The sequence below is a fragment of the Halictus rubicundus genome, chromosome 11, assembly GCF_050948215.1.
Source record: "Halictus rubicundus isolate RS-2024b chromosome 11, iyHalRubi1_principal, whole genome shotgun sequence".
Lineage (NCBI taxonomy): Eukaryota > Metazoa > Arthropoda > Insecta > Hymenoptera > Halictidae > Halictus > Halictus rubicundus.
This window is the reverse complement of record NC_135159.1, coordinates 12,121,101-12,135,719: the sequence shown is the minus strand read 5'-3', so window position 1 is coordinate 12,135,719 and position 14,619 is coordinate 12,121,101. Positions and strand designations below refer to the sequence as shown.

General features: G+C 40.8%; 1 protein-coding gene and 1 non-coding gene across 3 annotated transcripts; one reads left to right on the top strand and one right to left on the bottom strand.

Moving 5' to 3' along the window:
* Positions 1-4,654: 4,654 nt before the first annotated feature.
* Positions 4,655-4,727, bottom strand: Trnav-cac (transfer RNA valine (anticodon CAC)). Its single transcript has one exon. It is a non-coding gene; the product is annotated as a tRNA-Val (tRNA).
* A 661-nt stretch (positions 4,728-5,388) lies between these two features.
* Positions 5,389-10,005, top strand: LOC143358525 (uncharacterized). Of its 2 annotated transcripts, XM_076795698.1 has the most exons (8): positions 5,389-5,672; positions 6,331-6,411; positions 6,529-6,577; positions 6,650-6,740; positions 6,808-6,936; positions 7,127-7,329; positions 7,426-9,444; positions 9,537-10,005. In XM_076795698.1, the coding sequence occupies exons 1-8, from the start codon at positions 5,526-5,528 to the stop codon at positions 9,587-9,589; spliced, it is 2,772 nt and encodes a 923-aa protein (XP_076651813.1). In that variant the 5' UTR covers positions 5,389-5,525; the 3' UTR covers positions 9,590-10,005. The 2 variants fall into 2 exon arrangements, with proteins under 2 accessions (XP_076651813.1, XP_076651815.1); XM_076795700.1 differs by lacking the exon at positions 6,331-6,411.
* Positions 10,006-14,619: the final 4,614 nt, after the last annotated feature.

Below are 14,619 nucleotides of genomic sequence, written 5' to 3'. Positions count from 1 at the left end.
ACGCCGAGTTTCTTGCACTCGATTTTGCGCGTGTCCCGCGAAGCCGAAACCCGACAGAAATAATCGAACAACGGCGCCGATTACTTTTCCACGTACGCCATTTTGTAAAACACTCGGGAGCAGGCGTGCTGCTCCGGCAATTAATCGTTTCGGCTGGTAAATAAATTCTAAAAGAAAAGAAAGAAATTTTTCTTTTTCTTTGCCTCGCTTGCAATTCCCCAATGAATTATTTTATGTATTTTGTGTTTATTATTGAAAATCGTTGAACTTAGGTCGAGCTGAGGCGATTTTTGGAAATTTTTTTCTCGAGAACTGGGAGATATTGTTGGGGAAAAAATTAGTGGGTTTTAAAGAGCGTACTTTGGAGAGTGCACACGAATTTTTTTATTGAAATATGTTTATTAGTTACAGAGTTATGGTTAATCAAAGAGGGAGTGTTACAGTAAAAGGGCAAGTTGTCCTGGAACGTACGCCATTTTGTTTTAAATCAGTATTCCGAAAGGTGCTTCTTCCAAGAACTATATAATATGGTATTGAGTATACCAAACCAATTTTTTAATAACAATTAACGTTACTTTCTTGTTGAAAACTAATTTTAAATGAAATAATGAAGAGGTACTTTCACCTCTGTAAGGTCCGCTTCGGTATAAGAAATTATCGAAGCGTATGAAATATCCTGGAGTCAAAATGGCTTCGAGCAGTTCACGTATGTTTACCCAGGACGTGAATAACAATTTTTTTAAAAATGAAAGACGGCAGTTGGATTGAATCAGCCGTCGGAATCGCGACCATCGAGAGGAAAGACGCCGAGAAATGGCAGAAGAGGAAAGCCCGCCGAGCGGAAAGTTGCAATGCCGACCGGCTCGGCAGTTCAAGGCCTCCTCGGCCCCCTCCCGGTGTTTGTTTCCTATATTCATTCTATTTTCTGCGTTCCCTTCTCCTCGTAACCCACTCGTTTTTCCATTTCCCGTCTCTCTCTCTCTCTCCGTACGGTCTCGCTCGAGCCGATGAAACTCGCATTCAGATCTCCCGCCACGGTGATACCGTTGTCCCGCGCCGATCGTTCCCCCTCTCTCTTCCTCCCCAACCGACAACCATAACTCTATCCCCCTCTACTCTCTTCATCCTGGTCCCACAGACTCCTCGTCCCCACTTCTCGCGATCTCCGTCTCGTTCTGCTAATGCGCTCTCTGTCCTACGCCACTAAGCTTCTCTCCCCCCGTAACGTCCCACGGATAACTGGCTCTGTCTTCTTTCTTTAGCCTCGCCGTTTCCTGTTCGCTATAGAGCCCTCTCTCGGCCAGTCCCTCTCTCTTTCGTCTCCCCTAACCTCTCCGCAACTGCATTCATTTCTCTCTTCCCCCCTCCGCCGTCGTCTTTATTTCCTATTTGCGCTCACGCATTAAATTGTGCTGATTGATACATTCTCATCGGTACGGGTTTCCTCTTCCCTCTATACCGGCTCGTTGTGCCGTCGGACTAATTGGTGAGGGATTCCACTGTTGTTTGCTTCACCAAACCAGAGAACGGTTGTTGTTTGGAAATGTTTAATTGGCCCGTAAGTTCGCACAAATTGCAGGAATGCCTCCGTAAATGTGACTGTAAAAATACGGAAGAAAATAGCCGAATGTAATATGGCTTTTTAGTTTTCTAATGTCGCTTTTACAAATTGACAAGTAACAAATTCTCGGGCATATATAATTACACGTTTGGGCTCGATTTAAAAACAGTTTTGTGTCTTTCATATCTGGTAATTTTTCTCAGTTTGTTTGGCAAAAGTAGCTGTAGGAAGGGGTATGTGTTTTGGGACGATAGACCGGTTAGTTTGTTTGCGGTTAGGCTAGGGACAGGTACCAAGATTCGAGAAACCCCGAGACAAGTCCCCGACCCTACCCGCTGGCCGGTGCATGCTATTAAAGTCATCGGGTCACTGTTACTCGCTAGACCGGCCGGGCAATGTAGCCTGTTACATAACCTGCAAATCGCAGCCCCCGAAAGTATGCAAACTGCACATCGGCCTGTCCGGACTGCCACGAGGTCGCTGCTGTGTTGCGAGTGTATTCCACTGCCAGTAATGGTAATCAATACGCCGTGACGATTCTCGACGTCGTCGGTGGCGTGGCCATTGACAACGAAGACCCTTGGCCAATTAACGAGCGACAATACAATACTGACATTTAAAGTACACCTCCCAAACCCACTTACATCAATATTAAAATCTAGCCTGGTCTACTTCAGATATTTATTTTTGCAACTACCAAAGACAAAAACGTGTCCCCATGAAATTTTATTTAATAGATTGGTTCGATTACAATGCATACCATGATACACAACAATTGGAAATCACGTAGCTGCAATTGCAATAAAATCGTTTAAATCTGGGAACAATTTTGAATCTCTTCGGTAAATGATAGTTCCCTGCATTACCGGCAGTGCAACCGTTACGCCTCAGCTCAGTGACGTCACAGCCACTAATGCCCGAGTTACATAAACCCCCATTGCGTGCCTCGACTCTCTTTTTCTCGCTCTCTTTCTCTCTCTCTCTCTCTCTCTCTCTCTCTCTCTTTCACTCTATCGTTCAACGTTACCCAATGACGAGCAAGCATCTCGATGACGCTCGTGTACTTTTTTTTACGCAAGGGTGACGTTAGAAACGGCCTAACCTAACCCTAGGCTGAACCTTCCGTCATTCAGTCCCGCAAACTAACCTATAACCCGCAGACACAATTGGTGTGTAATGGATTCCAGCTTGGAAGGCAAGCCACCGTGAATTCCGATGGAGAAAAACGGATCCTCCGCGTTTAGGGTTGTCCTGGCGGCCGTGAAACCGGCCGCTCGATAAAGATAGCATTCCCGGGCTGCCGGTGCCCCCTTGCGAATGGGGTAAAGGAGCGTTCACAGCTTCAGAGCTCGGGTATTTCCCATGAAATGTAACTCATTAATTAAGGAAACTCTGTAGAGGACAAAACCTTGTGGACAAAATTTAGAGAATTTTGAAAAAATGGGATCTCATGGAAAAATCTATGGGGGTCTATAGAAGGGATTGAGTGGACGATAAGATTTAGCTATTGGATTTTTGCTAATTTTGGGATTTTGATTGCGTGACTTCTACCAGTCCTCTGTTTTATGTGGGGGTGTTACCGGGTAGCTGTATACACATACTTTGTTGCTTGGAGCACCGGTCGACAACGTGCTCGTCTCGAGCTATAGTTCTCATTCATTAGGGCTAGACCGTATCCTTCCTCGAGTCTCCTCCAAGCCTCTCAGCCGACGGAGAACTGTCTTACGGGTCTACTCCCTCTCTAATTAGATGTACAAATACCGGTTCCTACAAATTTACAGCTTGCGACGACTATAAACGTCCCACGGTGGATTAAGGGGGTACGCGGTTGCTATATCATTGCATCCTCAATCGTATTTTATAAAGCCCATTATTTCAATTTAATCATGATCATAATAACTAGCATACGCTAACAACCTTCAGAAGAGTGAATGCGATCCAAAATAATGAAATGACACGAAGATATTTTCAACATTGCAAAGTCTTAAAATTGATAAGATTCTAACTTTTGAGAAATGGTTCCACAGAAGTCTATCATTTTTTTCTTTCTTTCCTGATACGTTGAATAACGTCGTAAACAAGTTGGAAAAATTCTGTGCAATGAGATGCACTGTCCACGCGCCAGTTCATTGAAAAATACAGGAAAAATAGCCTCCAGCGGAGAAGGTTAAATGGTGCGGCCTACAGTCATTTCACGTTAATTCGTGTCTCGATTTCAGGTTGGCTCACAGCCCTCGTAAACTTGCACCGTAATTACGCGGCAGAGCGATAAAGCAGGACTTAAAATATACGATGAACCATGACAAACCGTTCAACAGCACGAACTAGACGCGAGGCGATTGCAATCGGATATTTCGCTCGGTGCTCAGACCGCAAAATAACCATCGCGTTAAGAAACTGGATTTTCTACTGATTTATGCATTCATCTCAACCGGAGGAACCTGATTCCATCCATTACGATCTTGATGTTCTAACAAAATCAATTTAGATAGTGTCAGGAAACTCGAATGTAGTATTAAATGCATCTTACTGGCAATTAATTAATTTTCTGTGAAATTGTAATGTATTTTATCTAGACGATAAGGATATCAACACTATTTATAAATATGTACTACTATACTTAGACCGATACATTTAATTTACGTACATGAAACTAATTAAAAAATAACAAATTAATTATAATATTGTAGAGAATCTTTAAATTTTAGTTGCGCAGAGTTCTGTATTATCTAATATAAATGATACAGACATCTAGTATATACTCATATAGAAATCTATATTATCTAGTACAAGTAAACAAGAGTATGTCTTCCATAGATAATGTAAATATCTACTATATAATTTTCTGTTTTACCTACTGTCGGTAAAGAAATGTACTTTGAACTACATTGTCGATAAGCATAGGTCGCAATGTTGCATTGGATTGGGGATAGATGGAGAACTTGGTCAACTCTTATACAGAAAATTAATTTAACAACTCTTTCTTATATCAATTTCAACTAAAATAAAACTCCATATAAATTCTGCTATCGCGATGTCGTATTGTTTATTACTGCAAAGCACGAGAGTGAAAAAAGCAATATCAAAAATAATTGTTTCCGCCCGGGATCGAACCGGGGACCTTGTGCGTGTGAAGCACACGTGATAACCACTACACTACGGAAACTCCGATGGTGATGGTGCTCTAAATTCATGTGAAAACGAAAATACCTGTTCCAATTATTTATCTCCGTCAATGAACAAATGTGCACAATTAATTCACAAACTGTAAATACATAAATAAATTCTTTGACGGCAGTATTATCAGATCAATTTAACCAATCCTGGAGAAGGACTACAGTAATTGTGGTACATATAAGTGCTCAGATAAATCTAAATTGATCTCCAAAATGGCGTCATACGTCTCAAGTCAAGTACACGTTCAACCCTTCACGTTCAACACGTTCACAGATTGCACATTCGAAATAAATTTCCACTGCCATATCTTTACACATAATAAAATCCCACGCATCACAATTATACCGATTCTAATTAACAAACCAGGTTCCCCAGAGTGCTTGACTCGAGTAGTAGACCCAAACAAATTGCGCAACCCTTACAAGCTGAAGAAATCCAACAAATTCGAACGCGGACCATCTCGATCATCAATAATCGCGACTCGCACTTCAAGTCGTATTTACGTCACTAACCTAGTCCACGAGCCATTGTCATTCGCCGGAGAGGTGTCGGTAAATATTGCATCCAGGGGGAAACAGCCACGGTGGAGCGTGTAAAATATTGTTTGTTTATGTTAGCAGGCCGCCACTTGTCGCGACGTCCCGGTCACCCTGAGGAGGAAGGAGGAAAAGGCTTCAGGGACAAGGGCAGTGGTTGATCAGCAGTTCGGGCTTATGGCAAGCATTTCCGTCGCGGCGCCCGACGGTACACACAGCGGGCAAATTAGGCGCGCGGCCTGCGCGACGCTATGGGCCGAGTGACGCAATCGGGCAGCGACGGTACGAAGGGACAGCGCAAAAATAATATAAGGGAAGAGCAGAGGGTCAAGACCAAGAAGAAACGGCGCAAGAAGGACCTAATCGACCTGCACTGCGGGCTGCGCAAACCAGGAAAAGTATGACAACATTGTTGACATTTATTTTATAACACTCTGCGACTTTAACAAGCTGTTGACAGGTCTCTCTTTGTGCTGGTAAATAGAGATTGTTGCGCGTACGATATGGAATATTTTTATTATTACAGCTTTATTTATTATTTTTGTGTTTTTTAGGTCAAGAATTGTTGACAAGTGTCTTGACAATTTATTTATTATGTGAAAGTACTAAGCGTTGTGTTTAATTGACAATCGGTGAGAGCGATTTGTATTAATTTCTATTGAACAATTTAGAAGGAAACGTGGTATATTTCTAATTAGGAGAAATATTTCGAGGGTATTAATTATTGTGATGGAACGTAAACATAGTTCACGTGCTACAGCCCGTTCCACTTTTGCGTCTGCATTTCTGGCCAAATTTATTTCAGCTGCATTTCTTCTATAAATTAATTTACTTTAGTAATTTTGTTTGTTGGCAATATTTTTTTTTACCGGCGACGAAATGGGATTTTTGCAGCGGAACCGGAAGTTATCCTACTGGCAGAGCAATTTCGTAAAGCTTCTGCAACGTTTCGCGGATATACGGGAGGAATATGTATACATTGAGCGATTTTTGTTCATCTGTGTTCATCTTCTTCGTTCTGGATCACTCGAGTGAATACATATAAATCTCTTCCAGGGCAAAGAGACGAAAACCGACGGCAAGTTGGGCAAGGCGCGAAATTCGAAAAAGATATCGAACCGAATTCTTCCGAGAGCCGTAAGCATCGCAAAATTTTCATCAATGTCGATCGAAATTCATATTTTTGGGAGAACCTAATCAAAATTATAATTAACTTCGAAAAGGCTTTACCATTTTAATTTCTTTTCGTGACAGCTGTCTGGGATATACAGAAATGGCGCCATAGGCAAAGAAATACGAAGAGGTATGTTTAATAATTTTTTAAAAATGATTCTTCATTTTGTAAGTAATTTGTATAATTTTATATTGTTTGTAGCACAACCTCAGGTTGCTTTGGACGATTCGAACAACGCCAGGTTAGAGGGGAACGTTACGAAGCTTCTTCACGGTTACGACACGAACGCCCAGTATGTAAATTGTAATAAATTAAAATAATTTTTGGTTAAGGATATAAAATTGTTTATCATTTTTTAGGACCATTGTCATCAACGACAATCGAGAACAGCCCAAGGATCTGCTGCTAGATCCCATTGCTAGAAACATTCTACACCCAACTCCGGCAAGTGTGCATTCTCCGAGTCCAATTTTGGGTAAAGTGGATGGGTAAGTCTCAGGTAAATGGTGTATGTAATATATTGCAACAAATTTATCGATTTTATGATACAATGTATGATATAAATTTATTAATTTGGTATTATAATATATCATGAGGAATCAATAGATTCTATATTATAATACATTACGGTAAATTAATGATATTCTACTAAAATTAAAAATTTGCACTTCTTTGTAGAACAAAACGACATGTCAGGGGCGAACAAGAAGGGCACGTTGGTCCTTCCAAGTGTCCTGACTTTTCCCACTTACCTCTGGAGAAAAAAAAGGTGGATCACGCTGAATCCTTGCAAGAGTCTGCCATTGAGCAATACGAGGAACTGTGTGCCTCCATTTGTACAGAATTCGAGGGGCTGAACCTACCAGACCAGTTGACAGCAGGTAATTATCTTAGCCCTGATTCTATTTCAAAAGTCTGAGAATCGAAAATTCTCTACAAATTCCCACAAATAATTAAACTCACTAAACTGTTAGTAGATCCACTGTCGTCTGTGAAGAAGAAGCTGAGAAGCTTCTACGCGGAGTCCTTCCACAGCCAGTTTCTGAAAGACATGATCAAACGCGGTCAAATTTTGAGCGAACGCGCCACCCCGAGCTCCCTCGGCACAAATCCCCTCCTCCCGGAAGCAGTGTACAGCACGTCCGGCTACGGTGAATCCCCTGGCCTAATCGCGGCGACGGTGGACAGCTCGGACTCCCACGACGTCTACAAAAAAACGACGAAACAGGTCGATTCGCAGGCGAATCAGAACTTGATCGTGCCACCAAAACCGATCCAACGCGAGAAGCGAAAAGAAGTTCCCTCGCCTAACCTTTTGTTCGATTTTTCCGTGTTGAACGATCACAGAGTCGATAAGGTAGAGTCCGAACACCATGCACGCAGTGGGGATACTTATTTCGTTGGAAGCGTTCCGACCACCGCTTCTCTGGAGAAGTGTTGTGAAAGTCAAATATGTCTGGACAATGAAGCGGTAACTAGGATAGACAGGTCTGACACGCAGAGAGACCGAAAGTCACTTTTATTCTCAAGGTCCATGGCGGAGATGCTGAGGAAGTCCATGAACAAGAAGCATCTAGTCCAACGTAAGAACCAAATCACCCAAACGACCAACTCCTTAAACAACAGGGCAAGGAGACACCCGGGGAAGTGTAACGCAAAACCCACGCATCAGGTGAACGCTAAGAACCTGAAGCACGTCCCAGCCATACTCCGGAGGTGCAACAAGGTCAACTTGTTTGATCCCCCAACGAACGAGACAATAGAGCCATCCAAACCGAGTGTTTCGATCACCCCGATGTGTGTCACATTGGAAAGGGACACTGTGTCTAGCTCTGACAACAGTCTCCTAAATGTGCAGACCTGTGTGGTGGCCTCGCCCAGTGTACGGAAGGACTTTGGGAAGAACCCTGAAGGGGATCCTGACAATTCGGGGGTGAACGTTTTCCAGAAGAGGATCAAGAGGATCCCTATGATCCAGAAGACACTGATGTTCACCAAGAAGGACACTCGAAATAGGTGTCTGCATCTCAATGACCTGGTGGCTGAGAGGTCAGTGGATTCGTCGAATGTCTGCCTGGTGAGGCAGGAGGCTCCTCAACAGCAGGAGAAGTGTGGAGACTGTCAGCGAGCTGCGTCTAGCTGCTACCAGTCCTTCTACTGTTCAGAGAACTCTGACGATTCGAATTACTATAGTCAAGAGCTGAAGGAGATTAGCGTGCCCCAGGTGCGACCTCTGCAGGTGCAACAGGAGCCTGTTGCCTGCGAGGAAGTGTTCGTCCGGAAGCTGCAGCACCCTGGCAAAAATCATACTGTCTGTTTCGTGGCTGTGGATAGGGGGAAGGAGCTCAATGGGGTGCAAGATTGCGGGAAAGTCCCTCCAGAGAAGGTCTATTGTCAGGATAACGTTGCTGATGTGGGTATACTGAAAGGCGTCCAGAACCTGAAAATCTTGCCCATGGAAGACCAGAGAGCTAAGTGCGCCACCCAGTGTATGGCGAACACAGTGGTCCTCGAGGAACAACCGGTGAAGTACCTAGCATTCGATAATGACTCCGAGACTCAGAAGATCCCCATATACGTCCAGAGCAAGCAGCGACCCCAGTTCACCTCTGTCGATAATGCAGACGTGAATCCGAAAGTAAATTACCGACTGGTGTCCTGCCCAGTGGAACCAGCGCAGAAAATTTTGCTGGTACCTTCACACGAGCAAAATAAGCTGGTGTATGTAAAGGAGAAGAGCTTGCACCGGCCTGGTGTTTCATACGAAAGGGTTAACCAACCCAGGAAAATGTTCTTTTACCGACCGCGCACTCAGTCGGACGTGCAGTGCGAAAAGAATTCGAACATTTGTGAGGTTCACGTTTCGAAGCAGAATCTGGTGGAAATTGCGAATTCTGGGTACGAAAATATCTCTGGGCTGCAGCAAACGGAGCTTGGCACGAAGATGAGGAAAAGTTTCGGTAATTGGGAGGAGGTCCATTGCCGACCGAATCATGGTAGACAGAAAAATAATTTTTGAAAATTTTGAAGTAATTTTTCTTTTTAGAAAATGGTGATGGAAATTTGCTCTTTTTGGTTTTTGTTGCAGAGCACACGATTGTGAAGGATGCCTGCGCGAAGACTGTCTACTTCAAGAAATGACTGACTCTTGCTATGTATATTGTATTACGCATATTATTTTTTTATAGTAGCTCAGTAAGATATATACAATTATTTATTGCATTCTTCCTACAGTACTGAGACATTTTGCAACTCTCTGTTCCCGGACGAATCGCAGTTTCCGAACTTTGATTTCGCACATTTGCAGAAAGTTCAAGGATTAATCGTATGGGCCATAGTGCAATGATCCATCTGCTCAAATTTTTATTTATAAAGTATACGAGGAAATGAAAATTACAGAGAAAGTGTTTTAGAAAAATAGTATTAATTTAATGTTTATACGTTTGGTGTGATCAAAATGAACCTCCGTTTTTCGTTATGTTTGTGAACGAATCGAGTGTCTGATACTAAAGTTTCATTTGTACAATATCCAGTATTAAAATTTAATCTTTAAGTAACTTTACGTTTTCCATTGTGTATAACAATTTTCTATACCACAGTTCAAAATCATTATTGCTTTAACAACTCTACAAGGATTATGTGTTACAATAATGTGTCACAATATAAAATCACAGCATAGTTAATATTGAATAGTCAATATTTAATAAATAAAAAATTATTATGTTGTTAAATTTATCTTAAGAACATATATAGCCTTCACATTAATGATATTTAATATTAGCTGACGTTACACTGAAAAATTAACACAGATTAACCACTTTTAAAATCTTTCACTGTTAAATTTCCCGCCTAAGAAGGTAATGCACCGCGTCGCGTCATGGCGCCAATTTTAAACCTCTTTCAGCGTTTCAAGTAAAATCTATTAAATGCAAATGAAGATAGGATTCTGTACGGTTCGAATTATACCTCAGGTAAGCTTGAATAGGAATTAACAATACTCGTTATTCTCGTTTTTCATGCTGAGAAATGAAATTAATTACGATACAGAAAATAATGAGGCCATCGACGCGTGGCAAATAGGATTGCAGGCACGATAACGACGCGCAAAAGCAAACGAATAATTGCTGGCCCATTTTAATCAAGCCCCAACAACAATTTTACAGAACGCCGACGGAAAATTACTACGTTAATGTAGTTTACGTCTCGTTACACCGGAAACATCGATTTACTTCACGTTGCGCGACGATAATCATGATGCGTTACGGTTATGGACGAACATTATCGCTTTGGAATGTAATTTTTTCCAACTGCAAAAATTTGTTTCGCCGAAAACAAATTATCTGGTCGCTTCGGTAAATCTGGCCTGCGGGGGGAACAATTTTGACCAAAAATTGAAATTTACCACACAGTATGGTGCAAATTGATACTAAAATATTTGCAAACAAAGCATAATTTGTTTAACAGGAATTCTGGGAAAATTTTCTTTATCGATTTTTAAACACAATTTGACAAAAACAGACATAGAAATAAATTGTACGGGGCATCACGCAAACAAAATTTTTGCTCATTCAAAATTTGATTCTTTGCCGGAAACTTTCAATAAATTTGTTAACATTTAAAAAAAAGTAAGATAGGCAAAAAATTCACTGATGGGAGTATGCTGAACTTTAGAAGCATAAAAAAAAGTTCTCACTATAGATTAACAATTAAATTAATAATTTGACTGAAGTTTTACAAAGTTTTGGGATTGTTAAACAACGAAGCTCGCAATAGGAGAGAGTGAACTTCCAACCCCTCAATTTTTGAAAATTGGTCGATAAATATTTTATTTGTGTAAAAGTTGATTAATAACGAACGTAAACACAGTGGCGTAGAATGCAGTTTCCTGATATTGTAAAACTTGATTTTTTAAAAATGTTTATTTGCTAGAAAGCTGATTAATAACGAATGTGAACGCAGTGACGTAGGATGCAGGTGGATGTTTCGCAAGCAAAGGGCTTTGCGTGACGAGGAAAAATTGCGGTTGTCTTCGGAAACGCCTCGGACAATAGGAAAAATGGCGTCGAGAGTGACAGTGGCGCGTGCAGCCGGGAAGAAAAATTATCAGCTTTCTCTCGGACGTGGAAATATTAAATTGTATTCCTATGGGCCCGGCAGTCGATGGGGTGGAATCGCGCGGCGGGGGTGAAGCAGGGGAGGGCCACGGGATCACTAACCAATATTTAATCAACTTTCCAGGAGAATATTATTCTCCGGACAAATCAAGGACATATGTATCAGACCGCTAAGGGGGGTTGACGTTCTCTCTGTATTGATATAAAAGACGAAACTCCGTTTACACGGGTGTACATACAAGAGAGTGAGCGCGCGCGCACCCTTATGTTTGTGCTCATTCGCATTGGCGTATTTGCTGCCGTTCAATTGATTCTTCATCTTTCACTACCAAAACTGTCCTCGATCAATCCACGTCATCATCGGGCTCCAAAGGTTTGTGGGAATTTTTATTTCTGTGGACTAGTTCGAAAAACTTTATATGGAAATATTTATAATCATCGACCCTTTGCATTTTTTGAAAATTATGTGGAATTCTATCAGAGTTTATTCATGTCTGTATTTTGTAAACTGCTGAGAATTTTTGAGTATTGCTAATGGGATTTGGCTACCCTCAAGTGGATGATCATTTTCCCAAAAGTCACCCTCAAAATTAAGTTTTTATTGTACTAAACTTGCACAAAATTTTAACAAACGTCGTTTCACAGTTTTTATCATCATTTATACTTTCATCAAATGCAATTTTACAGAAACTACCCTTAACGTTAATCTGAAAGTGATGCAAAATTTTTTTTAATTTTTATGAAGAAAATTACATAAAATTGTAGCAAATGCAACTTTACAATTTGTACAACGCGCAATGCTACTAAAAACATTTTTCTTATCACAGAAAGACATTTTTCTTATCACATTTCAATATACCCTACAACAAATTCTAAACACTATTATCACTAAAAAAGTGAATTTCACAAGATGGCGTCACTTTTGTATTATGCCTAAGGGTTGAAACTATGGAAACTGCCCTTATAATTATGTAAATAAAATCTATTAACATTCGAGCTGTAGTAAAAACAGCCAAAAAGTATTTTCAGTGGGAAAGTGAATTTGACAAGATGGCGTCATCTTTGTACCATCATTAAGGGTTGAAACAATGAAAACTACTCTTAAAATTATGGAAAAAAAATCTATTAACATTCGAGCTGTAGTAAAAACAGCCAAGCAGTATTGTCAGTGGGAAAGTGAATTTGACAAGATGGGGTCACCTTTGTGCCATCTCTAAGGGTTGAAACAATGAAGTTACAGGTAGATAATGATTTTTGTAGTTTCAGGGTGAAGGTAAATCATAGTTTTGCACACTGGCAGTATCGTCGAGGTATTCGAACGCGTTCGGGGCGGTCGCGTCCCCTTGGTTACAACGTCGAGAAATTATTGACGAGGCTACGCCATTGGGGAACTCGTCCCCGTGTTTTCCCAGTGTACACACACCACAGACGGTTTCGGTGTTGCACGGCACACCGCGTTCCTCGAACAGAAATTCTCCTGGGACGGGACACACGGGGAAGAGGGTCGAGAGAGCCCAGGACTGCTCTCATCGTGGCCCTTTCGTGAGAACAAGTGCGAAACAAGTGTCGCACAGGTTCCTGCCACCTATCCAAGGCCGGCCCCGTGTCAGCTCCGGACCATGTAATTTCTCTATCTGGAAAATAAATCATGCCCGCTACTTTCTACCCCCCTTTTGTCCGACGTTCTCTGCGCCGATTGGTTTCTTTGGAAAACGGCATACTATTCATTAGATTCTCTGCTGGGAAAATTGGCTGAGCCCTTGAAAACTACCCCTGTAAGGTCGTGCCATTTTTATTGTTTATTTTACGCAATTTCACAAGATCGTACTCCCCTTGGAAAATCTTTAAGTTTTATTTTTTGATTTAGGGAATTCTTTGGTTGTTCAGGGTGGAAACTACCCCTAAAATTGTATGATTTTTCTTTGCTATTGCGTTGGAAACTATTGAAACCAAATGGACAAATTTTTCAAATTGAATTAATTTATTGACTAATTAATTGATTTAAGGATTGATTTGGTTGCTTAGGGTGGAAACTACCCCTAACAGAAATTACATGATTTTTCTTTGCTATTGCGTTAGAAACGATTGAAACCAAATGGACAAATTTTTCAAATTGAAATTAAGAAACATTCTAGGTTGGTGCATAAGGGTGAAAATTAAAACTACCCCCTAAACAAAATATTATTTTTCTTTCCTGTTACATTAGGAAAAGTTAGCAATTAATTGCAGAATTTTACAGATAAAAATTGAGAGAATCTTATGGGTCATGAATCAACCCCTAAACAAAATTTTTCTTTGCCGTTAATTTAACATTATTTCGAGGCAGTTTTATTTAACACGACTTCACTTTTGTATAATGAAATTCTCGGCTAGTTCAAATCGGATTTGCTGTAACTCAATTCGAAAGCGGATTGATTTCGTTCGCTTTTTTGAGGGCCGAAAATGTAATAGTCTAATGGCAGTATGGTTTCTATAAATACGGATTTCTATTCGAAGTAACGGGATATACAGGGTTTTCAGTGGTGGCTCGCTGGAAATTCGGAAGCTGGCTCCAATTGGATTCGCGTTTACATGAATGTTTAAATTGTTTTGGTGTCCTGAATCCACTCTTAAAGCGGATTTTCCGAATTACCCATGCAAATTAGTAATCCGCAGTTCGGGTAGAATTTTTCCGTTTATTTCCGTGTGAATAAAAAATTTACTGCCTCTTACCAACGTCCGCCATTTTTCCCTAACAGCTCGTGCTATTTGTAGCGTTCATCGACTCGAGGAACATTTGCAGTTCATCAAAACTGGTAAATTATATCAAAATTCAATTTATACCTTCTTTTAAAAAACTCCTTATTCATTATTTGCAATAACTCTTTGCGTCATAAATAAAATAATTGGATAAAGATATCATGCCTTTTTTCTCAATAGATTAGATTATAGGGGTTGGCTTATTGTTCACCCGTGACAACCGAAATAGACACAAAAAAGTTCTCCGAATTTTCGTTTAAAATGTTCAATTATTTACCTACTTTTCCCTGAGGTAACAACGAGGACAAAATTTCCATC